The 27,827-nt window shown below is 42.1% G+C and overlaps 1 protein-coding gene across 6 annotated transcripts in view; it reads left to right on the forward strand.

The window, feature by feature from the left end:
* Positions 1-27,827, forward strand: part of SCAPER (S-phase cyclin A associated protein in the ER) — a 500,548-nt gene that overhangs the window by 58,621 nt on the left and 414,100 nt on the right. For all 6 annotated transcript variants that reach the window (XM_073619203.1, XM_073619204.1, XM_073619198.1 and 3 more), the window contains one exon: positions 21,792-21,859. In XM_073619203.1, coding sequence (XP_073475304.1) covers positions 21,792-21,859 — 68 coding nt within the window. The remainder of the gene's footprint in view (positions 1-21,791; positions 21,860-27,827) is intronic.

Here is a 27,827-nt window from a genome sequence, read left to right on the forward strand (position 1 = left end):
TTGTGTTTTGTGAAAGAAAGGTAAGTATGTGCAGGAGATAGGGATTAAAGAAAACCTTTTGCAATGCTATGAATATGTAAAGCACATGCTTGCTTTTACCTTTTTGCTGCCAGAACCGTTTTTGCATACAAATTAAAAAAATAATTTTATGTCTGAAGATTAGTTAAAGCCCCCAAACATTAATATTTTCTGAAAGCAGAGTCCCTGGACAATAAAATTATAGTAGTTCCAAATTTTTTAAGTCATACAATATTTGCACAATGGTTTATCAAGTGCAAAATCTCCCAAAAAAAATGCATTAAAGTTAATTTTGGGGCACACAAATGCAAAACATTACTCATTTTTAAGTAAAAAGATGATGTTGTGCAAAGTACAATCTTTATTGCACTATATTTTCTGTAAACAATGCTTTAAAAGCCCCTACATGTCATCAGTTTTGAGGTGACTGTTAATAGAACTGTGCCCTAGTTTTATTGCTCCTACTCCGATGTACGGGGTGATATGTAACATGTATCGCAAGCAAAGTTTTCATATGTATGCACCCCCAGCAGGTATGTTTATGTTCATGTGTACACGCACATGGGGGTGAGGCGGCCTCAAAATTGTTTTGGGGGGTGGCGGTTGGGTGCTTGGTGTAACTTTATTTTTTGCACAATCTTTACGCTCACTAAAACTTTATTTATATCAGATATGAGACAAAAAGTCCCATATATAATATAATATTTTAAAGGCAGGTTCTCTTTAATGAGACATCAGGGATCTCTCACCTGCCTTCCTTTGGAACTAATGGAGTGCAGATCACGCTGGAGGGAAGAGGGGGCACACTCAAAGTGGTCCCATTCATGTCTGTTGGGAAGCAGCGGCTGCACGGACATACCTACTGGTCCCAATTTGACAGCCGTGCGGGTTCATGTCCCCACCTGCAGACTGTCTGCGTGTGTGGACATGCACTTGCATAGCTGTCAGACTGGGACCAGTGGCTGTGTCCAAGTAGACTGCCTACATGCAGATGTTTGGAACACTTGTGCATCCCATGTGGGCAAAGGAAAGCACACAGGCAAACAAAAAACTGTAGGCCAGCCCAGGAAATAAGCTGTGCTTTTACCAGCATGCCTCAGTTTTTGCTAGTGTCCTAGGAAGATGGAGGTCTTTTTTTCAGCTCTGCTATTTTGAAGATTAACCTGTGATTTTTATAGCATTTTTTTTCTTATTAAATCAGTTTTCTCTCTGCTACTGGTGTTTCTCAAATTTTTAAATATTTGACACTTGGATAGCTGTGCTGCATCACCCTAAGCTTGGATTTTGGACCCTGCCACATCCAGACATCTCTGCACTGGGCTTTGCAAGGTGAGCCTTGAAGTGACCCATGAGCTCTGGGCTCTGGGCTCCAGGTGCCGCGTGGGTGCTTTCCAAACTGGTTTTGGTTAAGTTAGTCATGGAATGCTTTCCAGGACTAGACCTGCTGACATTGCTGCTGCATTTGACCTTTCTATGAAGACTCACTTAGTGAGTATGCTTAGTACTAGCAATTTTGGTTGGTTACTGGGTACCATTTTTCTTGTTTCCCACTGGCTTTGCTGTCAAATAGGTTAATGCTGTGAGGAGTGAGAAGCGCTGACATCCTTCCTCTGGGTGGGATGTCAAATGTGCACATTCTGCACTCTTTTTTCCTCTCAAACAGCATAAAGAAAACATCTCCTGCTACAAAGAGCCACATGAAACTTCAGTCTTTGATCCACTCCTGCTGCTTGCCTATAGTGATTTTGGTCACCTTTCGCTGCCTGACCCTTTTGTAGTGAGTCTTCATCTGTCACTGGCTGTCCCAGTTTCGTGAGTACTTGAGGCCTTGACTCTGACTTTAAAGTTATTGTAAAGGCGGAAGGTTTTTTATCCTAATGCATATGCATTAAGATAAATAACCTTCTGTGTGCAGCAGCTCCCCCAGCCTTACCTGAAGTCCCTCTAGATCCAACGATATTGCAGGAATGTCTTGGCTGCCTGGGACTTCCCTCCTCATTGGCTGAGACAGCAGCGCGGCACCATTGGCTCTCGCTGCTGTCAAAGTCAAGCAGCCAATAAGGAGAGAAAGAGGCGGAACAGGGCCACAGCTCCGTGTCTGAATGGACATAAGGGAGCTGTGACTTGGCTCAGGTGCCCCCACAACAGGAGGGAGGGGCCAGGAGAGCCGAAGAGGGACCCGAGAAGAAGGTAAGTATAATATGTTTGTTATTTTTAACTTAAAAAAAAAAAATAGACTTTACAATTGACTTTAGGCCTGTACAGTGCTGCAAAAAAGTATTTGCCCCCCTTAGTGATTTTTTATTTTTTTGCATATTTGTCACACTTAAATTATTCAGATCATCAACAACTTTTAATATTACACAAAGTTAACCTAAGTAAATCCAAAATGCAGTTTTTAAGTTATTAAGAGAAGAAAGCTGTCTGGCCCTATGTGAAAAAGTAATTGCCCCTAAACCTAATAACTGCTTGTGCCATCCTTGGTGGCAACATCTACAATCAAGCATTTGCGATAACTGGCAATGAGTCTTTCAGATCAATGTGGAGGAATTTTGGCCCACTTCGCAGAATTGTTTTAATCCAGCCACATTGAAGAGTTTGAACTTGAACGACCTGTTTAAGGTCATGCCACAGCATCTCAATCGGATTTAAGTCCGGATTTTGACTAAGCCACTCCAGAACCTTAATTTTGTTTCTGAGCCACTCAGAGGTGGACTTGCTGGTGTGTTTTGAATCCTTGTCCTGCTGCATAACTCAAGTGCACTTGAGCTTGAGGTCACAAACTGATGACATTCTTCTTCAGGATTTTTTTTTGGTAGAGTGCAGAATTCATAGTTCCACCAATTATGGCAAGTCGTCCAGGTCCTGAAGCTGCAAAGTGGCCCCAGACCATCACACTACCTCCACCATGTTTGACTGTTAGTATGATGTTCTTTACGCCAGATGTAACAGGACGGGCACCTTCCAGAAAGTTCAACTTTTGTCTCATTAGTTCACAGAATATTTGCCCAAAAGTCTTGGGGATAATCAAGATGTTGTTTGGCAACTGTGAGACAAGGCTTTGTGTTCTTTTTGGTCAGCAGTGGCTTTCACCTTGCAATTCCCCCATGGATGCCATTTTTGCCAAGTCTCTTTCTTATTAAATCATGAACATTGAGGCAAGTGAGTCCTGCAGTTCTTTAGATGTTGTTTTGGGTTATTTTATGACCTGGATGAGTGGTTGTTGTGCTCTTGGAGTAATTTTGGTAGGCCAGCCTGTCCTGAGAATGTTCACTACTGTTCCCTGTTCAAAGTTTTCTCCATTAGTGGATAATACATTTCACCATGGTTCTCTGGAGTCCCAAAGCCTTAGAAATGGCTTTGTAACCCTTTCCAGACTGATACATGTCAATTACTTTCTTTCTCATCTGTTCTTGAATTTCTTTAGCTCATGACATGATGTATTGCATTTTGAGATTTTTTTTAGTGTGCTTCACTTTGTCAGCTACTATTTAAGTGATTTACTGATTAAACAGGTCTGGCAGTAATCAGACCTGGGTGTGGCAAGTGAAAGTTAACGCACCTTTCCAAAAAATGTGGTTAATTGCAGTTCATTCATGATTTAGCACATAGGGTCAGGCAGGTGTGGACAGCTTTTTTTTCCCTTTTACAAATAAAATCATTTTTTTAAAAAAACTGCATTTTGGATTTACTCGGCTATCTTTGTGTAATATTAAAATATCAAAATTTGTCGGGACCATCTGAATCATTTAAGTGTGACAACTATGCAAAAAAATAAAAAAATCAGGAAGGGGGCAAATACTTTTTCACATCACTGTACAGTATGTTGCTTACTGCACTGCTGATGCAATATGTCTTCTAGTCATGGAGGGTAACAGTCTTGCTGTTTCAGGTGCCCTTCACTAATGAACTGGGGACTGCTTGCAGAGCTCTCTCTGATAGTGGTGATGTCTGTATGGAATCCTGCTACCCTCTGGTATTGGAGTCTTTCCTTTTATCGAATTCTTCTATGACTTTGTTTGGTGGATCTGGGTCCTCTGCCCTCTCAGTTGAGGTTTTTTACTTTGGTTATGCAGAACTTCATGACCCAAATTACTATCTATTTTTTCCAACTCTGCAGAGACTGCAAGCCCAGAGTTTACATCCAATTTGTCTGCAGCCTTAGTGGCTTCTGAGCCTTTGACTCCAGAGATTCTGATGAGCTTTCCTCTGATGAGTTGCAGTCCTCTGCTATCACTCCCATGTTAAAGGAATCCTTTTTGGCTCTAATTACCACTCCAAAGCTAGATAACATCATAAAAATTGCCATCTTACATGTGTCCATCTTTCCCAGATCACTGACATATTCTGGATTTTGCTATAGGCCCTTAGCATTATGAATTTGTGGATGAGGTCTCTCTTCTGCACCTTGGGTGTTCATTATAATGGAATAATTGGTCAACCTCCTGGTCCAGTAACAGTCTGCGAAGGCTCTGGAAGACAATGTGTCTCTGACTGTTCAGATATTACTGAGGTTCGTTGTTGAGGATCCAGAAACTTCAGAAATCGCTTTTGGCTTTGACTCATCACTTAGAGCGGGGTTTCTCAACAAGGGTTCCTCCAGAGGTTGCCAGGGGTTCCATGAGAAATTTCTGCCTCTCAGATAAGTTCCCACTGACACCATTGATCTTTTTAGCTATCTGTAAGGGGGTAATTCTTCCCAACATCCACAAATGTAAGAAGCATTCTTCCCACTGACCGTCACTCTAATGTACTATGAGTTGTAGATATAGTAATTTTTAACAGGGGTTCCCTGAGACCAGCATGTTATTTCAAGGGTTCCTCTGCATTGGTAAGGTTGAGAAAGGCTGACTTATCTTAGACTGAGTATCGTGGGCTTCCCCCTCTAGGAGGCATTGGAAGGCCAGAAACAGATAACAACAAAACCTGGGGAATACCCAGGAAAAAACTCCAAGCCTACTTACCACCAGCTCGCAGACAACCAATTAACCTGTCTAACAGTACGCGTTAAAAACAGGGGTTCAGTCCGCACGCATTTACAAAACGCATGCGTAAGCCACAGAGCCACGTCACGGCACCCTGTAATCTGTGGTCCTAACACTAAAAATTTGGGTGTCCCCACAGTGGAGGCACATGCATTCTGATGGTTAAGTGAGGGCAGGTGGACTGAAGGGAGCCCACCCCTTCTTAAAGGTACAGGACACACCAGACACCCAGCAAATAGCACAATGGCTGCAAAGGTGCTGGTGCGTTGCTGGACCAATACACACCCCAACGTGATTACTAAAACATTGCCCCCACCCTCACTTATAGCTGGCTATCGCAGTAAGAGGCATTTTAAGGCCACAAACAGATAACAACAAAACCTGGGGAATACCCAGGAAAAAACTCCAAGCCTACTTACCACCAGCTCGCAGACAACCAATTAACCTGTCTAACAGTATACGTTAAAAACAGGGGTTCAGTCCACACGCATTTACAAACGCATGCAGGGTTTTGGGGCTGATGGTAGCTCCTTCAAGGCAGTTCCTTTATCTAGATGGCAGATCACCTCCTCATAGAAGATTAATAGATTGGTTTGGCAAGAACGATTCTTCATGAATCCATGCTGATTACTTCTGATACTGTTTTCATTACGATAATCTTGTATATAGTCCCTTATCATCCCCTCCAAGAGCTTGCATACTGTTGATGTTTGGCTAACTGGTCTGTAATTCCCAGGGATGTATTTTGGTCCTTTTTTAAATATTGGTGCTACATTGGCTTTTCTCCAATCAGCTGGTACCATTCCAGTCAGTAGACTGTCAGTAAAAATTAGGAACAATGGTCTGGCAATTACTTGACAGAGTTCCCTAAGTACCCTCGGGTGCAAGACCTTTGTTCGCTCTTTTAACCACTTAAAGCGGGGTTCCACCCAAATTTTGAACAATATCTGTATGTATTCTCTTCCTTGCCTAGATGCTGACATGCTGTTTAAAAAAATTTAAATCGCTGTAATTACCTTTTATTTTTTTATTCTTCTTTGCACTTCCTGGTTCTCCTCCCGTGGGAGTAGGCGTGTTTCTAGCCTCTCACAGTCACCTGGGAGCTAGTCTCAGGCTTCCCAGGATGCCACTGAGCATGTGCGGGAACGAGCAGTGAATGCTGGGAGCACAGCATTCACCACATCCAGGAAATAAATGCTTGTGGGCTTCAAATGCCCACAATGAAGATGGAAACCGCCTGCAGTGATTAACCACTAAGCCACCGCCCACCGTCATATGACGGCGGGACGAGGCTTCTGTTGTTCTGGGAGGACGTCATATGACGTCCTCGCCCTCCCGAGCCCTAGGGGGACCCGGTGCGCGTGCCCGGCGGCAGCGATGTCCGCCGGGCACCCGCGATTGCCGGGTAACAGAGCAGGAATGTGGATCTGTGCATGTAAACACAGATCCACGTCCTGTCAGAGAGGAGAGGAGACCGATGGCGTGTCCCTTGTACATAGGGACAGCGATCGGTCACCTCCCCCAGTCAGTCCCCTCCCCCCACAGTTAGAATCACCTCCTTAGGTCATACATTAACCCCTCGAGCGCCCCCTAGTGTTAACCCCTTCCCTGCCAGTCACATTTACACAGTAATCCATGCAATTTTATAGCATTGATCGCTGTATAAATGTGAATGGTCCCAAAAATGTGTCAAAAGTGTCCGATATGTCCGCCGCAATATCGCAGTCACAATAAAAATTGCAGATCGCCGCCATTACTAGTAAAAAATAAATAAATAATAAAAATGCTATAAATCTATTCCCTATTTTGTAGACGCTATAACGTTTGCGCAAACCAATCAATATACGCTTATCGCAGTTTTTTTTTACCAAAAATATGTAGAAGAATACATATCGGCCTAAACTGAGGAAAAAATTTGTTAAAAAAAAAAAAAAAATGGATATTTATTATAGCAAAAAGTAAAAAATATTGTGTTTTTTCAAAATTGTCCCTCTTCTTTTGTTTATAGCGCAATAAATAAAAACCGCAGAGGTGATCAAATACCACCAAAAGAAAGCTCTATTTGTGGGGAAAAAATGATAAAAATTTAATTAGGGTGCAGTGTAACATGACCGCGCAATTGTCATTCAAAGTGCGACAGTGCTGAAAACTGAAAAATGGCTTGGGCAGGAAGGGGGTGTAAGTGCCCTGTATTGAGGTGGTTAATATAAGTTATTCTTTCCGACTAAATCTGACACAGGCAGACATATTACACACAATATGTGAGTATGTAATGCTGAGAAGAAAAGTTTGTGAATGAACTCAAAAAAAAAAAAACGATAGATAGGTGGACCCCCGCTTTAAGGACCAGCCTCGTTTTGGATTTTAGGTGTTTACATGTTTAAAACAGTTTTTTTTGCTAGAAAATTACTTAGAACCCTCAAACATTATATATTGTTTTTTTTCTAACACCCTAGAGAATAAAATGGCAGTCATTGCAATACTTTTTTTTGCACCGTATTTGCGCAGCGGTCTTATAAGCGCACTTTTTTTGGAAAAAATTCACTTTTTTGAATAAAAAAATAAGATAACAGTAAAGTTAGCCCAATTTTTTTTATATTGTGAAATATAATGTTACGCCAAGTAAATTGATACCCAACATATCACGCTTCAAAATTGCGCCCGCTCGTGGAATAGCGTCAAACTTTTACCCTTAAAAATCTCCATAGGCGACGTTTAAAAAATTCTACAGGTTGCATGTTTTGTGCTACAGAGGAGGTCTAGGGCTAGAATTATTGCTCTTGCTCTACCGGTCGCGGCGATACCTCACATGTGTGGTTTGACCACCGTTTTCATATGCGGGCGCTACTCACGTATGCGTTCGCTTCTGCGCGCAAGCTCGTCGGGACAGGGCGCTATAAAATTTTTTTTTTTTTATTATTTATTTTACTTTATTTTATTTATTTTTGCACTGTTTTAAAAAAAAAATTTGGATCACTTTTATTCCTATTACAAGGAATGTAAACATCCCTTGTAATAGAAAAAAGCATGGCAGGTCCTCTTAAATATGAGATCTGGGGTCAAAAAGTCCTCAGATCTCATATTTAGACTAAAATGCAAAAAAAAAAAAAAAAAAATTGTGCCTTTAAGAGAAGTGGGCGGAGCCGACGTAATGACGTCGCTCCGGCCGTCCTATGGTATAGAGACGGGTGGGCGCCATCTTGGCCTCACTCGTCTCTATACCCAGGCACAGAAAGGACCCGATCGCCTCCGCCGCTACCGACGGCTCCGGTAAGCGGCGGAGGGCGTGGGAGAGCGGCGGGAGGGGGGGTGGCACCTCTCCCGGCACCAATAACGGTGATTGCCGCAGAGACCACCGTTATAGTGTACAGAAACACCGTCACAAAGATGGATACCTCGGTTGTGGCAGCAGCTGCTGCCGTTACCGAGATATCCATCTTTAAAGTGATGACGTATATATACAGTGGCCGGTCGTTAAGTGGTTAAATTGATTTCCCAATGGGATGCACTGGCTAATGCCCTTATTTAATATGCTCTTAAAGCAAACCCATCTTTCCTCCGTGTTCTTTGTTTCTAAGATTTTATCCCAATTTATATCTTCTAGCATGGTTTGTAGTTTAGGGAAGTTGGCTCTTTTGAAATTCAGTGTCTTTGTGTTTCCCTTGTGTTTCCTATTTGTGTGATTTATACTGAAGCCAATTGACCTGTGATTGCTGTTTCCTAAATTTCTCCCTTATTTCCACATCCATGATCAGGTCTGTATTGTTGGTAATCAGTAGATCTAGTAACGCCTTGTTTCTAGTTGGTGCGTCTACCATCTGACCCATGAAATTGTCCTGAAAGACATTTAGGACCTGGCGAGCCTTAGATGAATGTGTAGTTCCCTCCGCCCAGTCTATGTCTGGATAATAAAAATCAACCATTATGATAACACTTCCCATCCTTGCTGCTAATCCAAATTGTGATAGGAGGTCAGTGTCCCCCTCCTCCCCCAGGTTAGGGGGCCTATAGCAATCTCCCAGTGAAGTGGATGGGAGTGGAGTTCTATTTGATTACTGTTTATAACGGCATGGTTGTTGAAACCAAGATTCTAAGGGGGCAGAGGCATCTTTGAATCTGGCATTCTACTGTGCTCAAGGCTAGGAGGTCCACCTCCCACAAAAACTACCATCAGATGTATAAAGTGTACCTTGCTTGGTGTGAGTCTTAAGGCTTTCACCTCTGGAGTTTCTCCATGGGATGGATCTTCTCTTTTTTGACAGTTTGGTCTGGATCAGCATTCGACTCTTGGTACTATCAAGGATAAGATCTTTTCACTTTCTATTGTGTTTCAGGGACTTTTAGCTTTCTACTCTCAGAATAAGATCCTTGTGTAAATTGTCTCATATGCGGTCCCCCTAGTCCAGTCCCACTTGACTCTATGATATCAGAATCTTGTTCTTTTGGCGCTTCGCAAAACCCCATCTGAACCAGATCAGATTCATTCCTTTTTCTACTCTGTCCCACAAGTTGTTTTTCTCATGGTCACCTCAGCTAGGCAAGAATCCCTTTTTGGTCTTGCACAGGAACAAGGTGGTATTGGAGCCCAGGCCTTCTTTTCTTCCTAAGTTGATCTCTGCTTTCCATCTTAACAAGAACATAGGCAGCAATATAACCCAAGGGTTTAAAAATTCCCTTTCCCTTGGTAACTGTAAGAAAAGGATTATATGTTGAGTACGAAAATCCTAATTTCAAACCCAGTTTACTTTTGTCTGTAATAGGGTTGCACCAATACTGATACTAGTATCGGTGCCGATACCGAGCATTTGCATGAGTACTCGTGCAAATGCTCCGATGCCTAATCCGATACCTGGGTAGCCTCACAGATCATTGGTGCAGTGGTGGGGTATTACAATCACCAATCTCCCTGTGTGGCTTCCAATAAAGCAGTAGCTTTCAGCTGCTTTATTGAAAGCTAGATAGGGAGATCGGTGATTGTAACTGGCCGCACCGATCACCCCCTGTATTTTCCTCCAGCTGCCAGGGTCCTCTGTGTCCTCCGGTCCCCAACCATATCCTCCCCTGGTCCCCTACCGTTTTTCCCTCTGGTTCCTGTCCGTGTCCTCCAGTGGGCCCCCCTCTGTGCTCCCCATGTCCTCCGTGTCCTTCTCCAGTCCCCCCTGTCCCAGATCTGTCAGGATGGAGAGCGGAGGAAGGAGTCGGTAAATATGTAATTTACCGACTCCTTCCTTTTCTGAATGAACAGAGTCAGTGATCACTGACTCTGTCCATTCATAACTGAGCATCCTAAACTGTGTCTCCTGTTCATTCATCTTCAGTGCAGCTAAGGCTGCAGAGAAAGGGACTAGGGCAGTGTTTCTCAACTCCAGTCCTCAAGGCGCCCCAACAGGTCATGTTTTCAGGCTTTCCATTATTTTGCACAGGTGATTTGATCAGTTTCACTGCCTTAGTAATTACCACAGCTGTTTTAGATGAGGGAAATCCTGAAAACATGACCTGTTGGGGCGCCTTGAGGACTGGAGTTGAGAAACACTGGACTAGGGAATCTCTGTCCTTAGTCCTTTTTCCTGTCTTAAAGGGGATATGTCAGAGGTCTTTTTAGACCCCTGATATCTCACCAAAGCCCCCCTCCCAACAGGGCTGATTAAAAAAAATAATAAAAAAACAAGGAAAAAAATTGTAAAAAATAAAATCGCAAAAAATATGATATGCTGCATATTAGTGCCACTGTCGCATGACATTAAAAAAAGTATTGATAATCGGTATTGGTGAGTACTTGAAAAAAAACTACTGACATGGTCCACGCCTCATCATTGCCACTATCCGTGCCCATCAGTGCTGCATATTAGTGCCACTGTCACATGACATTAAAAAAAGTATCGGTAATTGGTATTAGTGATTACTTGAAAAAAAAGTATCGGTACTTGTACTCGGTCTTAAAAAAGTTTGTATCGGTGCAACCCTAGTCTGTAATGGCTACAACATGTAATGGTTTGCTGTGGTACTTCCCACTAACTTAAAATGGTCTTCTGAGGTGTAAAAAATTCTTTGGCTATTGATGCTCGCCTTAGTCTTCATATACAGCACCATGCAATGTGTTCTAAATAAATGTTTCCACCTTGTAAATCTGAATATAATTGGTTGCTTTTTGATAAGGAAGACCTAGCCAGCCACTTTCAGAACTCTCATTATGTAAACATTTCTTCTAGAGTAATTCGTTGACAGATTCTTAAGAAAAATATCACAGTCCCAATTCTATAAATATAGAAGGAAAACAGAGCTGAGATCTAGATCTGAAACATGGTTCGGGCACTGAGTTGAATGTATTAAAAAGGACTCTGGTTTTTGCTGTTACCTCAGCCAGCACTGATAGACTCTGTGCCCTGGACCTGGGTCACATATTGATTATGGGAAATACATCTCCTTCCAAGGGGCTGTCAGTGGTCAGGTTACACGGAAAGAGAATACAAAATCAATGCACAAAATGGGATACATCTCTTGGCAATCAATATTTCGTACTGTACAGCCATGAATAAACCATCACATTGCCTGACTGCAAGTAGCATGCTGCTCAAAATGAATATGTACAGTGCCTTGCAAAAGTATTCACCCCCTTGGCATTTTTTGTGTTTTGTTGCCTCACAATCTGGAATTAACATGGATTGTTTGAGGATTTGCATCGTTTAATTTACAGAACATGCCCACAACTTTGAAGATTTTTTTTTTTTATTGTGAAGCAAACAACAAATAGGACAAAATAACAGAAAAAGTCAATGTGCATAACTATTCACCCTCCCCCCCTAAAGTCAGTACTTGGTAGAGCCACCTTTTGCGGCTATCACAGCTCCAAGACGCTTTGGATAAGTCTCTATGAGCTTGCCAGATCTTACCACTGGGATTTTTGCCCATTCCTCCTTGCAAAACTGCTCCAGCTCCTTCAAGTTGGATGGTTTGCGCTTGTGAACAGCAATCTTTAAGTCTGAACACAGATTTTCTATTGGGTTGAGGTCTGGGCTTTGACTAGGCCATTCCAACACATTTACATGTTTCCCCTTAACCACTTTAATACAGGGCATTTTCACCCCCTTCCTGCCCAGGCCAATTTTCAGTTTTCAGCGATGTCGCATTTTGAATGACAATTGCGCGGTCATGCAACACTGCACCCAAATTACATTTTTATCTCCCCCCTCCACAAATAGACTTTTCTTTTGGTGGTATTTGATCACCTCTGCAGTTTTTATTTTTTGCGCTATGAACAAAAGAAGAGTGACAAGTTTGAAAAAAACACAATATTTTTTACTTTTTGCTATAATAAATATCCCAATTGTTAAAATGTTTTCCTCAGTTTTATTCCGATATCTATTCTTCTACATATTTTTGGTAAAAAAATCGCAATAAACGTATATTGATTGGTTTGCACAAAAGTTATAGCGTCTACAAAATAGGGGATAGTTTTATGGCATTTTTATTATTTTTTTTTTTTACTAGTAATGGCGGTGATCTGCGTTTTTTATCTTGACTGCGACATTGCGGCAGACACATCGGACACTTTTGACACTATTTTGGGACCATTCACATTTATACAGCTATCAGTGCTATAAAAATGCAGTGATTACTGTATAAATGTCACTGGCAGGGAAGGGGTTAACACTAGGGGGCGATCAAGGGCTTAAATGTGTTTCCTAGGGAGTGATTCTAACTGTGGGGGGAGGGGACTGACTTGGGGAGGAGACCGATCAGTGTTCCTCTGTACTGGGAACACACGATCGGTCTCCTCTCCCCTGACAGAACGTGGATCTGTGTGTTTACATCGCGGCCGCCGGGCACGTGCACCAGCTCCCGAGTGAAGTGGCAGCGCGCGCGCACCCCCTAGACAGCCAGGAAGCCCAGGACGTCATATGATGCCCGCCCAGGATGGGAGATCCCTCCTGCGGACATCATATTACTATGGGCGGGTAGGGAAGTGGTTAAACCACTCAAGTGTTGCTTTAGCAGTGTGTTTGGGGTCATTGTCCTACTGGAAGGTGAACCTCCGTCCTAGCCTCAAATCACAGGTTTTGCTCAAGAATATCCCTGTATTTAGCACCATCCATCTTTCCCTCAACTCTGACCAGTTTCCCAGTCCCGACTGCTTAAAAACATCCCCACAGCATGATGCTGCCACCACCATGTTTCACTGTGGGGATGGTGTTCTTTGGTTGATGTGACGTGTTGGGTTTGCGCCAGACATAGCGTTTTCTTTGATGGCCAAAAAGTTACATTTTAGTCTCATAAGACCAGAGCACCTTCCTCCATACATTTTTGGAGTCTCCCACATGCCTTTTCGCAAACTCAAAATGTGCCATTTTGTTTTTTGCTGAAAGTAATGGCTTTCTTCTGGCCATTCTGCCATATAGCCCAACTCTATGGAGTGTACGGCTTATTGTCATCCTATGTAAAGATACTCCAGTCTCTGCTGCGGAACTCTGCAGCTCCTCCAGGGTAAGGTCTCAGTGCTGCCTCTCTGATTAATGCCCTCCTTGCCCGGGCCATGAGTTTTGGTGTGCGGCTGTCTCTTGGAAGGTTTGCTGTTGTGCGATGTTCTTTCCATTTGGTTATGATAGATTTGATGGTGCTCCTAGAGATCATCAAAGATTTGGATATTTTTAATAACCTAACCCTGACTTGTACTTCTCAACAACATTGTCCCTTACTTGTTTGGAGAGTTCCTTGGTCTTCATGGCAGTGTTTGGTTAGTGGTGCCTCTTGCTTAGGTGTTGCAGCATCTGGGGCCTTTCAAAAAAGGTGTGTGTGTATATGTAATGACGGATCATGTGACACTTAGATTGCACACATGTTGACATCATTTCACTAGTTATGTGACTTCTGAAGGTAATTGGTTGCACCAGAGCTTTTTATGGGCTTCATAACAAAGGGGGTGAATACATACGCACATGCCAATTATCAGTTTTTTATTTCTGAAAAATAGTTTTATGTATATATTTTTCTAATTTTACTTCACCAATTTAGACTATTGTGTTCTGATCCATCACATATAATTCAGATTAAAAAAAAACATTGAACTAAAGGCTGTAATGTAACAAAATTGGTAAAAAGCCAAGGGGGGTAAATACTTTTGCAAGGCACCGTAGATTATGTTGTGTTTTACCCATAATGAGTGCAGTCTACATATTTACTCACATTACCAATTGTGTAAATATTGTTACATTTGAAAACACTAACCCAGTTGCTTAGTTAATACAGACTAATGCCCTGTACACACGGTCAGATTTTCCGCCGGAAAATGTGTGATAGGACCTTGTTGTCGGAAATTCCGATCGTGTGCGGGCTCCATCACACATTTTCCCTCGGAATTTCCGACACACAAAGTTTGAGAGCTTGCTATAAAATTTTCCGACAACAAAATCCATTGTCGGAAATTCCGATCGTGTGTACACAAATCCGATGCACAAAGTGCCACGCATGCTCAGAATGAATTAAGAGACTAAAGCTATTGGCTACTGCCCTGTTTATAGTCCCGACGTACGTGTTTTACGTTCAGAACGTTCGGATTTTCCGACAACTTTGTGTGACCATGTGTATGCAAGACAAGTTTGAGCCAACATCCGTCGGAAAAAATCCATGGAATGTCCGATCAATGTCCGACCGTGTGTACAGGGCATAAGTTCTTATTTAGCTATACATAACTGTAATATGCAGATCTTCGTTGAGGTGAGCGGCAGTCTTTACTACGCACATATGGGACAGACGTTTAAGCATTTGATTATCAACACATTGTAATTTGATATTTTTGAAACATTAAAGATGTCATGTCAATTTTATACTGTAGAAAGTTTTCATTTGCTAAAGCATGTTGAATTTACTGTGTAATTCACATTAAAGTGGTGTTCCGGACAAAATTATACTTTTTAAATAAAAATACCCCTATAATACACAATCTTAATGTATTCTAGTAAAGTTAGTCTGTAAACTAAGGTCTGTTTTGTTCGTTTATAGCAGTAGTTTGTTATTTTATAAACTTACAGCAGGCCATGGCCATATTAAGTCTGGGCATCTGAAGCCAGACTTTATTTCTTCCTGGATCTCATCCTTGCAGATCTCGCACATGCTCAGTGCAGCACAAGCAGTGTAATAGGTTTCAGGTCAGATTTCCATAGCAATGACAATGTCAGAGGAAGTTGCCGCCCCTTCCCAGAAGGCATTGCAAACAGGAAATGATGCGAGGGGCCACGGCCAGGGAGGAGGAAGTGAAAAATGAATACAGCAGATATACAGTAGGTGCTGAGAAAAAAAAATTAAAAATATCCAATTCGTTTACAGTGCGCAGTTTAGTGAGGGATGCTGAAGAGTTGTAAAAGTGGGTGGAACTCCACTTTAATTGACTTGAAAAATGCAAAAAATAGGAAATGAAGGGATTACGAAATTTTTTTATGAAGAATTTTATAGATGAAGTTTACAAAAGATGATATACTCAGTGAATTACTGTTTGAAACACAGTGGTACTTCTTACTGTATATATAAATGGTGCTGCAATGACAATTGGGTGTATGAATGTCAATCACACTTTGGTAAATTATTCTTCATCTTCCGTGAGGCCAGTTATGTGTGTTTGTGCTGAGAGTGTGCCCAGCACAGAGACCGTGCTGTTACCAAGTCTCGTATTGACGATAGGGAGCCGAGGGGACCGGCTCTCAATCACATGATCGCTTTCATAGCCTGAGATCAGCTATCACAACCTGGCTCTGTGTTCCTTCTTATCTTGAATGGAGAAAAGGGGTGCATTGTATCTTTTTCTCCTTGCTAGAGGAGAAGATTGAAAGCAAAAAAAAAAAGGCTAGATCTGGGTATGAGCTAGGTCAAGGTTACATAAATTACATTTTTATTATTTGAGGCAGATAGCGCATTCTTTTGGAGGTATTTAAAGCAGTTGCAAACCTAAAAGAAAATGCTCCTGTTCCTTTAAAGCATGATCTATAGTACTTCTGCAGTGTAATTTGTCCCATTCTATGTTGTAAAATACCTGGTTGATCCTGCCTGTTCCTGTGTCACTGTCCCCCTATGTATACTGACCATAGTAATCATGGCTGCTGATCCATGATAACTGTGGTCAGTTTACATCCCTCTGTCATCTTGCTGTGTTTTCAGTCTCTCCCTCTCCCCCTCCCTCCTTGCCTGTCCGTTCAGTAGTCTGTGTTGTGAGAGTCAATCTCTTCCCCGTCTCTCCTGCTGCTATTCTGCTGTGGCTGTAAAGTAATGTATATAAATCACTTCTATCCCCTCTGTTTTAGGAAGATAATAAAGCGGAGTTCCAGCCGCAAAAAAGTTTCTTTTAAAAGTCAGCAGCTACAAGTGCTTTAGCTGCTAACTTTTAATAAGGACACTTACCTGTCCAGGGAGCCCGCGATGTTCGGCCCCCCGAGTCCAATTCGTCTGCTGTGCTTTATGAATGGCCAGCTCGTCTTCTGGGACACACACAAGTCCCAGAAGGCAGAGGGGGGTGAAGGAGGAGGGCTTGCTGCATAAGAGGACATGACGTCCTGCGCTGCGGCCGGGCTAGGACAGAAGTAATCTTAGTACTTCAAAAAAGGTATGAAAGAAAAATAAAATATATATAGATATTCAAAAATGAGGGGTGGAAGGGTGGTCTTTAGTTTAAGACCTCCTTGTAAAAAAATAAATACCTTCTTGCACAGTTCCGCTGTGCCCTCCCTCTGCTGGCTGACATATGTCAGAGGGGAATCTCAGCCCCTGCCACTGCTCTCCTTAGATTAGAAAAGGACAGTGGAGGGAGGTCAAGTGACCGTACAGCGGCGTTGTGCAAGAAGGTATTTAGGATTATAATTTAAAAAAAACTGACATGCTGTACTTAATAAAACTAGACTAAATCACTAAGGATTAATAAATGTATGAGTTTAAAACTTCAGAGAGAAAGTCCATGCAAATAAACGAGTAAATAGGGAGTAAGGCAGATAGAGTCCTTAGCTGTGAACACTTGTGCTGGTAAAGATGTACTTAGAAATACACCCCAAAACACATTTTCCTATGCCTTTTGAGTTTGGGGGTACCAAGTGTGTGAGACTTTTTCACAGCCTAGATGTATAGAAGGGCCCAAAATCCAAGCAGTGCGATTGGGCTTTTTAAGGAGCAAAAATTACACACAAATTATGCATCTAATTTCCTGACTACCTGTGACATTTTTGGAGGCCTTTGAGCACCAGGATAGTGGAAACACCCACAAAATGACCCCATTTTGGAAAGTAACCACCACAAGGTATTTTCTAAGGGACATAGTGAGTCTTTTGAAGACTTCATTATTTTTGCCACAAATTTCTGGAAAAATACAGAATAAAAATTAAAAATATATTTTTACACAAAGTTGTCAATTTAATAAGCATGGGCTTATTAAAGCATGGGCGTTTTAGACATTCACCCCAAAAATTCTGCTACTCCTTATGAGTATGGCGATACCACATGTGTGAGACTTTTTCAATGTTTGGGCTGATAATATCCTGGACGTTTTATCTTGTGTATCACACAAATCAACCAATTGTATGAAGACCAGTGTACTTGAATAGTCACCTCTATACAAGAGGTCAGGGAATATAGCTTAGTGTAGCATCACCTATATCAGTACCTGTTCCTATAAGCCAAGCAGGCATAGCCAGATGGTATGTGGCTGCCCCCAGGAATGCCAAGTGCACTGGCCAGGAAGTACAGGAGGCTAAAGAAAGGATGAACTAAAGAGTTCCTGAGGTTCCAAGGGTGCAGTTTTCTGCAGGGGATGGCTGGGACTGGTGTATCGCATTATCATAGTCAGCAGAATGTGCAGATGGGTCAGTTCAAGTACAGGCAGAGACATGGTCAGCTAACAGGCAAAGGATTGATTCAGGCAACAGGCTGAAATGTGGTCAATAAACAGGACAGGGTTAGTACATGCTGTGACTGTGATGCTTTGCAGCTGTGGCAGGAATTGTACTCCCGCTGATCGTGACCCATTCAAGTAAATTGGGTTGTTTGTGCGAGGTCCAAGGGGTTAAAGCAGGTGGTGAGGAGGAAATACAGCGCCTACCTACTGCCTGTCAAATGCTCTTGGAGGAGCAATCTGAATATGATGGCTCTTCACAGAGCATTGCACATGTGAAGTCCTTATGGTGACACTGTGACTGCTGTGGTGGTGATCAGGGACAGTGTGACTGGTGTGGCTGGTGATCAAGGACAGTGTAACTGATGCTGTGATCAGGGACGTTGTAACTGGAGTGGTGGTGATCAGGGACCCTGTAAGGCCCCTTTCACATGGCCATTTTGGTGCGGCCGCTGGATTCTTGCTGCTGGAATGACTGGCTTATGCAATCAGCAGCTGCCACTCAGCCCATTTAAACTAATGGCAGGCTGACAGGGGCCGTTGCTGTTTGCTTGTAGTGGCACACAGAGCAGTTAGCTGCTGTGCGGGACAGATCTGTCCCTATCCCGACCATGTGAAATGAGCCTTACTGGTATGTCAGTGATCAGGGACACTGCAACTGGTGTGGTGATGATTACGGACACTGAGTGCATGACGGTGATTAGAGACACTGATTGGTGACAGTATGTTAAAAAGTGACACTGTACTCCTCAGTGAAGGTGATTGGTATTTTTTTTATTCTTTTTTTTTACACTGTGATTACTTATTACATTGATGATCACTGTAACAGCGATCATTTTAACTGTCATGAATAGTTTTCATTTATGACTTGTTTTAATCTTGTTTACTATTGTGATGCTGTGATTGGTCCTAGCTGTCACATGGTACAGGGCCCTCTGATTGACATTGGGTAGATCGATCACAAGCCCATGCAGGGAGATGGTAGTGTGCCAGTGAGACACTGTGACTCACGGGTTCCATAGTCTACTCTGCTGAGCCTGTTGGAATGAATGGCTGCCTCTAACCCTAGAGTTCCTGGGGGTGGGTGGTGAGCCAAATGGATGCCGGATTGATGGACAGAGTCGGCAACTACCGGCGCACCCAGAAATGACAGCTTTTTAACATACACCCCATCAGGTATTGTGACCGCTGGCCAGGGGAAATGTCAGGAGCGGGCGGAAGTGCTCTACTATCAGTTTTGGTATTGGAAAGCATTTGGGCGAGTACCGATACTCGCCCAAATGCCTGGTATTGGCACCGATACCGATGCTAGTATCAGTGCATCCCTAATCAATGCTATTATCCTAATGTTCCCCATACAGACTGCTAAGGTCTAAGGGCCACACATCATATACTAAAGGGCTGCAGGATGGGAATTGGGGGATTATACTTTCTAACGATCTGAAACAATTTGATTTGATTCATTCAGTTACATTTAGTGAAACCTTCACTTGTCGGGCTTGCTGAAAAAAAGACTTTCTCATGTTAACATACGGGTGGTATGACTACAATGTTTATCGCTTTCAGTATACCATCAGCCTACATAGTAGATTCATCTACAACCCCTGGCAAAAATTATCCTGAGGATGTTGCTTCAGTTGTTTATTGTTGTAGAAAAAAAGCAGATCACAGACATGGCCAAAAACTAAAGGCATTTCAAATGGCGACTTTCTGGCTTTAAGAAACACTAAAAGAAATCAAGAAAAATAATTGTGGTGGCCAGTAACAGTTAGATTTATAGAACAAGCACAGGGAATAAATTATGGAATCACTCAATTCTGAGGAAAAAAATATGGAATCACGAAAAACAAACAAACAAAATAACACTCCAACACGTCACTAGTACTTTATTGCACCACCTCTGGCTTTTATAACTGCTTGCAGTCTCTGAGGCATTGACTTAATGAGTGATAAACAGTACTCTTCATCAATCTGGCTTCAGCCTTCTCTGATTGCTGTTGCCCAATCATCTTTGCAGGTTGGAGCTTTGTCATGGACCATTTTCTTTAACTTCCACCACAGATTTTCAATTGGATTGAGATCCGGACTGTTTGCAGGCCATGACATTGACCTTATGTGTCTTTCTTCAAGGAATTTTTTCACAGTTTTTGCTCTATGGCAAGATGCATTATCATCTTGATAAATGATTTCATCATCCCCAAACATCCTTTCAATAGATGGGATAAGAAAAGTGTCCAAAATTTCAATGTAAACCTGTGCATTTATTGAAGATTTAATGACAGCCATCCCCCCAGTGCCTTTACCTGACATGCAGCCCCATATCATAATTGACTGTGGAAATTTGCATGTTTTCTTTAGACAGTCGTCTGCATAAATCTCATTGGAATGGCACCAAAGAAAAGTTCCAGCATCATCACCTTGCCCAATGCAGATTTGAGATTCATCACTGAATATGACTTTCATTCAATCATCCACAGTCCACGATTGCCTTTCCTTAGCCCATTGTAACCTTGTTTTTTTGTGTTTAGGTGTTAGAGATGGCTTTCTTTTAGCTTTTCTATATGTAAATCCCATTTCCTTTAGGCGGTTTCTTACAGTTCGGTCACAGATGTTGACTCCAGTTTCCTCCCATTTGTTCCTCATTTGTTTTGTTGTACATTTTCTGTTTTCAAGGCATATTGCTTTAAGTTTTCTGTCCTGACGCTTTGATGTCTTCCTTGGTCTACCAGTATGCTTGCCTTTAACCACCTTCCCATGTTGTTTGTATTTGGTCCATGTTTTAGACACAGCCGACTGTGAACAACCAACATCTTGTGCAACACTCCGTGATGATTTACCCTCTTTACCTACATACTAACAAGCAGATTTAATCTGATGCAGGTGTTAATGTTTGTAATGAAAATTTACAGGGTAATTCCATAATTTTTTCCTCGGAATTGAGTGATTCCATAATTTATTCCCTGTGCTTGTTCTATAAATCTAACTGTTACTGGCCACCACAATTATTTTTCTTGATTTCTTTTAGTGTTTCTTAAAGCCAGAAAGTTGCCATTTGAAATGCCTTTAGTTTTTGGCCATGTCTGTGATCTGCTTTTTTTCTACAACAATAAACAACTGAAGGAACATCCTCAGGGACTGGTGATTCCATAATTTTTGCCAGGGGTTGTACAACCATTTTAGGCCTTGCCTCATACCTGAAGGCCACCAAAACTTATGCTCCAGGAATAGCCAATGTGTGGCGCTCTGAACATGATCATTTCCAATATTTTCTTTGGACAGCAGTTTGATTCAGTTGTCCAGTTACTTTTTACAAAGTCTGCAGTTATTTGCAAGGATTTGGCATTGAGCTTGGCAAAGACGGGCTTGAGAAGTAACAGACTGGGTTGAGAACATACTGAGTATGGCCATGTTTACAGGTAATCGATGCAGGATGAGATCGAAAACCTGCTTTACACAACCTGTTACTGATGGTATGAGTGAGTTGTGCTATGAAAACAGATCTGATCTAGCCTGAAGACCAAATTTTGCTTGATGTCCACTGGCATCAAGTCTTTCTGGCATATGTTCTCTTATGTGCCCATTTATAATCAACCGTTGATAAGTTCCTCTCAACACTTTGTGTGATTTAGCAATTCAACATATCAACAGTTTAGCCTGTCTTGGACAAGGATAACTGCTTATAATAGTGTATTGTGCTCTGCGTTCTTAGCCTTTCACATGGTTCTGTCAGTGAAAAAACAAAACTTTAAAAGTTTAAATTAACATCATAAAGTTTCAATGAAAGTAAAAGTAATCATAAAACTAAAGTGTTAAATAAAGATGATGGTAATTATTGAAGCAGTTATTAAAAACGATTCTAATGCAGACTTGCTAAGCACATCTGACTCTAATACATTGTGACACTGACATTTCTTTGTTTTTTGCAGGGAAATCCAAGTGGCCATGTGGAAAACCTAAGAGAGGAACCCATGGAACCCACAAACCTTCCAAACAGGTGATACTTTCAGGATTTATATTGTGTTAATGCAGTTATTAAAGTAATGAATGACTCAGACTTTTTGGGAGCACATTTATAAATTATGGCTGAGTAGTTGTACTTCACTATTTTGCTGCTTAAAGTGATTGGAAAGGTTAAAGGTTTTTTTTTTTTTTTTACCTTCATGCATTCTATGCATGAAAAAAAAATACCTTGTACACGTGGCCCCCCACTTATTCTTACCTGAGCCTGATCTCAATCCAGTGATGTATATGAGAGCCGAGGCTCTCTCCAGTCTCTCACTCCTCATTGGCTTAGAGACAGCAGGCTCCTGCAGCTGTTAATCACAGCCATTTTAAAGGCAAAAAAAAGAACGTTAAGGGTTCATGCACACAGGACGTTTAAAAAACCGCCAGCGCTGCTGCCAGGAAAAAGCAGCGTTAAAAACGTGCTGTTAGCCGTGTTTTTGAATAATGTTTATGGGCATTTTTTCTTGTCATTTGGCATTAGCGTTTTTTGGCTTTTTTTCAGTAAAACCGCTCCCTATAATGTAAAAACGTCTAAGCCAAACGTGGCTAACAGCTTGTTACGGCGTTTAGCAGCATTAAGGGGACGTTTTTAATTTTTACAACTCGTTTTTACTGCTCCTGGAAGCATAGGCTGTCATTTTTTTTTTTACTGCTCCTAAACGCCAATGCCTCCAAATGCCTCTGACAGTTTATGTGTGCGTGGATACATAGGCCAACATGGAGGGGCCTTTAGAGGCAGTTAAAAAAAAAAAAAACGTCAGACGCCCCTAACAGCAGCTGTAAAAGCGTCCTGTGTGCATGAGCCCTTAGTATCACTTTAAGTGTGTTTAATTTTCAGCATTTTATGAAAGTTTGACTTGGTATGTTATGATGCTAAAGTGCTGAAGGGTGCATTAGGGGAGTGAGTCGAAAAGGAATGGATGTGGGGTGCGTGCATTGGATATCCATACCTCCCGGGCACTGTGTCGGGAGGCACAACTGGGAGATGATGGTGATGCCTTACATCATCACCATGTTTCATGAGCCAGCATTGCAGCCCAATTACATTGTATCTACATTGGTTTTGAGTCATTTCTGTTATGCATATAAGAAAGGAATCATTAGGCTAGCTAGAAGGGATGAGCACTAGAGGGAGCTTTAACTCTACATAAATCTAATCACATAGTTATGATATGCAATCTGCTATATAATTTTCCTCTCTCTAAGGCCTCATTCACACAGACAGAAACATTTTACTGATGTTACTACACGTTTTCTAGGAGAGAAGTTCCTGCGTAATGATCAGTAAAATACTTGCATTAAAGACACATATGCATACATAATTTGTTTCTTATGTCCCGTACACACGATCGGATTTTCCGACAACAAATGTTGGATGTGAGCTTGTTGTTGGAAAGTCCAACCGTATGTATGCTCCATCGAACATTTGCTGTCGAAATTTCCGCCCACAAATGTTTGAGAGCAGGTTCTCAAATTTTCCGCCAACAAAACTTGTCGGAATTTCTGATCGTGTGTACACAAGTCCGTTGCACAAAAGTTCACGCATGCTCGGAATCAAGCAGAAGGAGCTGCACTGACTATTGAACTTCCTTTTTTCCCTTGTATGTCACCGCGTTCTCACGTTCGGAATTTTGGGCCAACATTTGTGTGACCGTGTGTATGCAAGGCAAGTTTGAGCCAACATCCTTCGGAAAAAAATCCACGGTTTTGTTGTCGGAAAAATACGATCGTGTGTACGGGGCTTTACAGTTTCTTTTACAATAACTGATTGGATTTTTCATTATATCCTTTATGTTTCCTCACATTCTTCTGGTTTGCTGTGGATTTTCATGCATTTATCTTTATCCGTAAAAGGGTTAATCTTATGTAGAGTGCAATAAACACAAAGCAGGGATTGCACGGCAGAAGTTATTTGCTGCTCTGGCATAACAAGGCCCCAGCTTTACTTAGTGATGCATTAGTGAGCTCATCACTCATTCTTGCAACAGGAAGCCGGCGCTGGGAGTTCTTTGGCTTGTTGATAGACTCATAATCTCAAGCAAGGAAGATTAATTGAAAAGAGAGGACTGTTTATGATATTTCTTGGGTGCCTGAGATAAGCACGTTTATTTTACAATCATTAATCCAAAAGGGATAAATCATTGCAACAGAAGTTTATTCACGAATCTCTTTAGGAAATGTTGACTTTGTGGAGCAGAAACTTTGTCTTGGTAACTCTCTCAGTGATGATATCATAGGAGGAATCAAGGGGTTAATATTGAATCCCGATATGTAATTTGGATTTTCTGCCTTTATGGTTTTTCTTATATTTGTTAAACTAAAATATTATAATCAAACCTTAGCAAATATAGTTTGCATATCATGTACATTTTGAGTTTGTATTTTGGGAGTAAGGCAGACCATACATGGTGCAAATTTATTTCCCGCAACCAAGGGTTGCAGGAAAAAAATTCACATGATTCCCCCATCAACACAGACAGTGCTGACAGGGGAATCCCTCCTGCCGAGACATTGTCTGCTCACAGCAGGGGGGCTAGCAGGGGAAGCCTTCCTTCTGGGAGAAGACAGTGATTATAGCTAGCTGCTATAGTAGCAGCTAGCGATATTTGCAAGTGAATCTGGCAGGCTGGTTGTACTCGAGTCGATCGATCAGTCAACTTGTTACATTTAGTACATTCAGCCTGCCCATTAATGTTCGAATCTGGGCCTTTTCCTGCTATAGTGGCCTGGATTCGAACCGTGTATGGCCAGCCTTAGTGGGATGCCATGTGTAGAAATGCACAGGTCTGAGTGCATGTTTATATAAAAAATGTGTGTATCACAGATCTATTGGGGCTCGTGCACACGGATGTTTACAGACACAAATGTTCTCTAGCGTAAAACTCCCAATGTTTTCCTGCACCTAGTTAGCTGCAGGTGGCGCATATACCCAGCTATGGACGTTTGTACTCGCTTTCCCGAAATGCGTCACACATAAATGTGTGGGTAAATACTGATGCACAAGTGCTTACAGCCATTCACTTTTGTGGCTGGCTGTACACTATACCGGTGCCCCCCCCCTAGGCTTGGAAAAAAGACAGGAGTTTTACGCTAGAGCTCCCTTCTTACTGTATCTTACTGTTCGTGTATATGTACCTCTTCAGTCAAGATTCTCTGGATCACTGCTAGAACTTGTCTCCGGAAGTGGCCTGTTTTTGGATTGCCACATTCAGGCTCCACTGTTCTTGTTGTTGCGGGGCTAACATGAAAATAATCTTAAGGCACTGGGTTCCACATAAGGTGCTTTACAGAGCCTGTATCATTAATAAGTTAGCTGCAGAATGCTTTTTCCGGTCCAGAACCATTGGTGCTGCCCCAGCGCATGCCTTGTCTCTGAAGACTCACTACATGGGTATGCCAAATGGGCTGAACATCGGAAACTACATAATTGACCTTACAGTTGTGCTTATACGTTTACATACCCTGGCAGAATTTATGATTTCTTGGCCATTTTTCAGAGAATATGAATGATAACACAAAAACTTTTCTTTCACTCATGGTTAGTGTTTGGCTGAAACCATGTATTATCAATCATCTGTGTTTACCCTTTTTAAATCATAATGGCAACAGAAACTAGCCAAATGACCCTGATCAAAAGTTTACATACCCTGGTGATTTTTGCCTGATAACATGCACACAAGTTGACAGAAAGGGGTTTGAATGGCTATTAAAGGTAACCATCCTCACCTGTGATCTGTTTGCTTGTAATTTGTGTATGTGTGTAAAAGGTCACTGAGTTTCTGGACTCCTGACAGACACTTGCATCTTTCAGCCCACAGTGCTGCACTGACATTTCTGGATTCTAAATCATGGGGAAAGCAAAATAATTGTCAAAGGATCTGTGGGAAAAGGTAGTTGAACTGTATAAAAGAGCAAAGGGATATAAAAAGATATCCAAAAAATTGAGAATGCCCATCAGCAGTGTTAAAACTCTAATCAAAAAGTGGAAAATGAGGGGTTCTGTTGAAACCAAACCACGGTCAGGTAGACCAACTTAAATTTCAGCCACAACTGCCAGGAAAATTGTTTGGGATGCAAAGAAAAACACACAAATAACTTCAGGTAAAATACAGGACTCTCTGAAAACATGTGGTGTGGCTGTTTCAAGATGCACAATTAGGAGGCACTTGAAGAATGATGGGCTGCATGGTCAAGTTGCCAGAAGAAAGCCATTACTACGCAAATGCCACAAAGTATCCCGCTTACAATACGCCAAACAGCACAGAGACAAGCCTCAAACCTTCTGGCACAAAGTCATTTTTAGTGATGAGACCAAAATTTAGCTTTTTGGCACATCATTCCTACTGTGAAACATGGAGGTGTGTGGATCGCTGATCTTTTGGGGATGTGTGAGCTACAAAGGAACAGGAAATTTGATCAAAATTGATGGCAAGATGAATGCAGTATGTTATCAAAAAATACTGGAAGAAATTTGCATTCATCAGCAAGGAAGCTGTGCTTTGGACGTATGTGGACATTCCAACATGACAATGATCCAAAACACAAGGCCAAGTCGACCTGTCATTGGCTACAGCAGAATAAAGTGGTTCCCATTGTGGAAGGGCTTTACACTGAGGGACTGAGCAATTATGTCATCCACCGGGTGGAGTGTGGCACATGTGCCAACGCTATCTCTTTCCACGCTCTCATCTCCATGCTGTTGCTGCTGCTGCTGTTGCTATACAGAGTGGAACCAGGGTGCGAAGTGGAACTGTGATCTTCAGTCCTTTCCTATTGCCTGCCTAGAGTGACTGTAATCACCCCCTGGTCACCTGAACCCTAACTGCTGACAGCTGTCTGGGTTTGAGGTCTTGCCGTTCTGTGGTTGCTTTCAGCATGCCCACTGATGAGGTCAACATTTGCAGCCTGGAATCATGTTGCCATCTTATCCTGAGTCTGTCTTGTCTTCAGAATCTTTCCTAGCTCTGTCGGTCGGCTTCTCTGCCTTTTTGGATGTAGTCTTTCATGGAAAAGCTTGATAGATGAACTTGCCTCTGAGGAGTCACAGTCTTCTGCCATTATTCCCAAATTTAAAGAGACTGTTTTAACTCTTATTGATGTGATGAGCACCACACTGAAACTTAAGGATCAGCCTGTTGCTTCTCTCACTATTGAGCTATTTACAGCCTGTAAGACTGCAAAGACTTCCTGGTGGATCCACTATTCCAAGTCCTTTTTTATTGAGCCTGAAGACACCATGACAAGTTGTTTGCGCCCCTAGGTGTTTATTAGTGTTGTATCCATTGGAGGAGGACTTTAGAAGTTCCCCCTTTTTGGTGGAAGTTGCACTTGTCGTTAAGGACCCAACCAATAAGCCCTTGTTGGCCCTCTCTAGAACACTGTTCTCACTGGCAGTCCCAGCTCTTCATCCAGCCTTAGCCGTAACACTGCTCTGCCAAAAAACTAGCTGATTAGGCAAAGTCCCTTTAAAGGGATCTTGTCACTACTAGCATAGCAGTTCCCAAACTCAGAGAGGGCATATGCTCCTTGTTGAATCTAAAAGCACTGAATATCTTCGATTATGCTCAGAAATTCTGCATGCAATCCACCAGGTCTGTCATCACCCCCTGCCACCAGACAGTCTTACTGACTTCTGTAGACATCAGGGACGCATACCTGCATGGCCCAGTCTTTTCAGCACACCAGTGTTTCCTACACTTTCCTGTGGGTACCACGCACTTTCAGTTTGTGGTCCTATCATATGGCCTCTTGTCTGCACCTTGGCTGTTCACCAAGATACTGGCCCCAGTACTAGCCCTGCAATGCTCATTTGGCATCCACATTGAGGGATATTTAGATGAACTTCTGTTGAAGGAGAAGTCAGCTCAGGCTCTATTGAACAATTCGGCCCTGACTGTCCAGAGATTGCAAGGATTCAGCTGGATCCCGAACCTGCAGAAATTGTTGCTGGAACTGAC

This window comes from Aquarana catesbeiana, linkage group LG03 (genome assembly GCF_042186555.1).
Source record: "Aquarana catesbeiana isolate 2022-GZ linkage group LG03, ASM4218655v1, whole genome shotgun sequence".
NCBI lineage: Eukaryota > Metazoa > Chordata > Amphibia > Anura > Ranidae > Aquarana > Aquarana catesbeiana.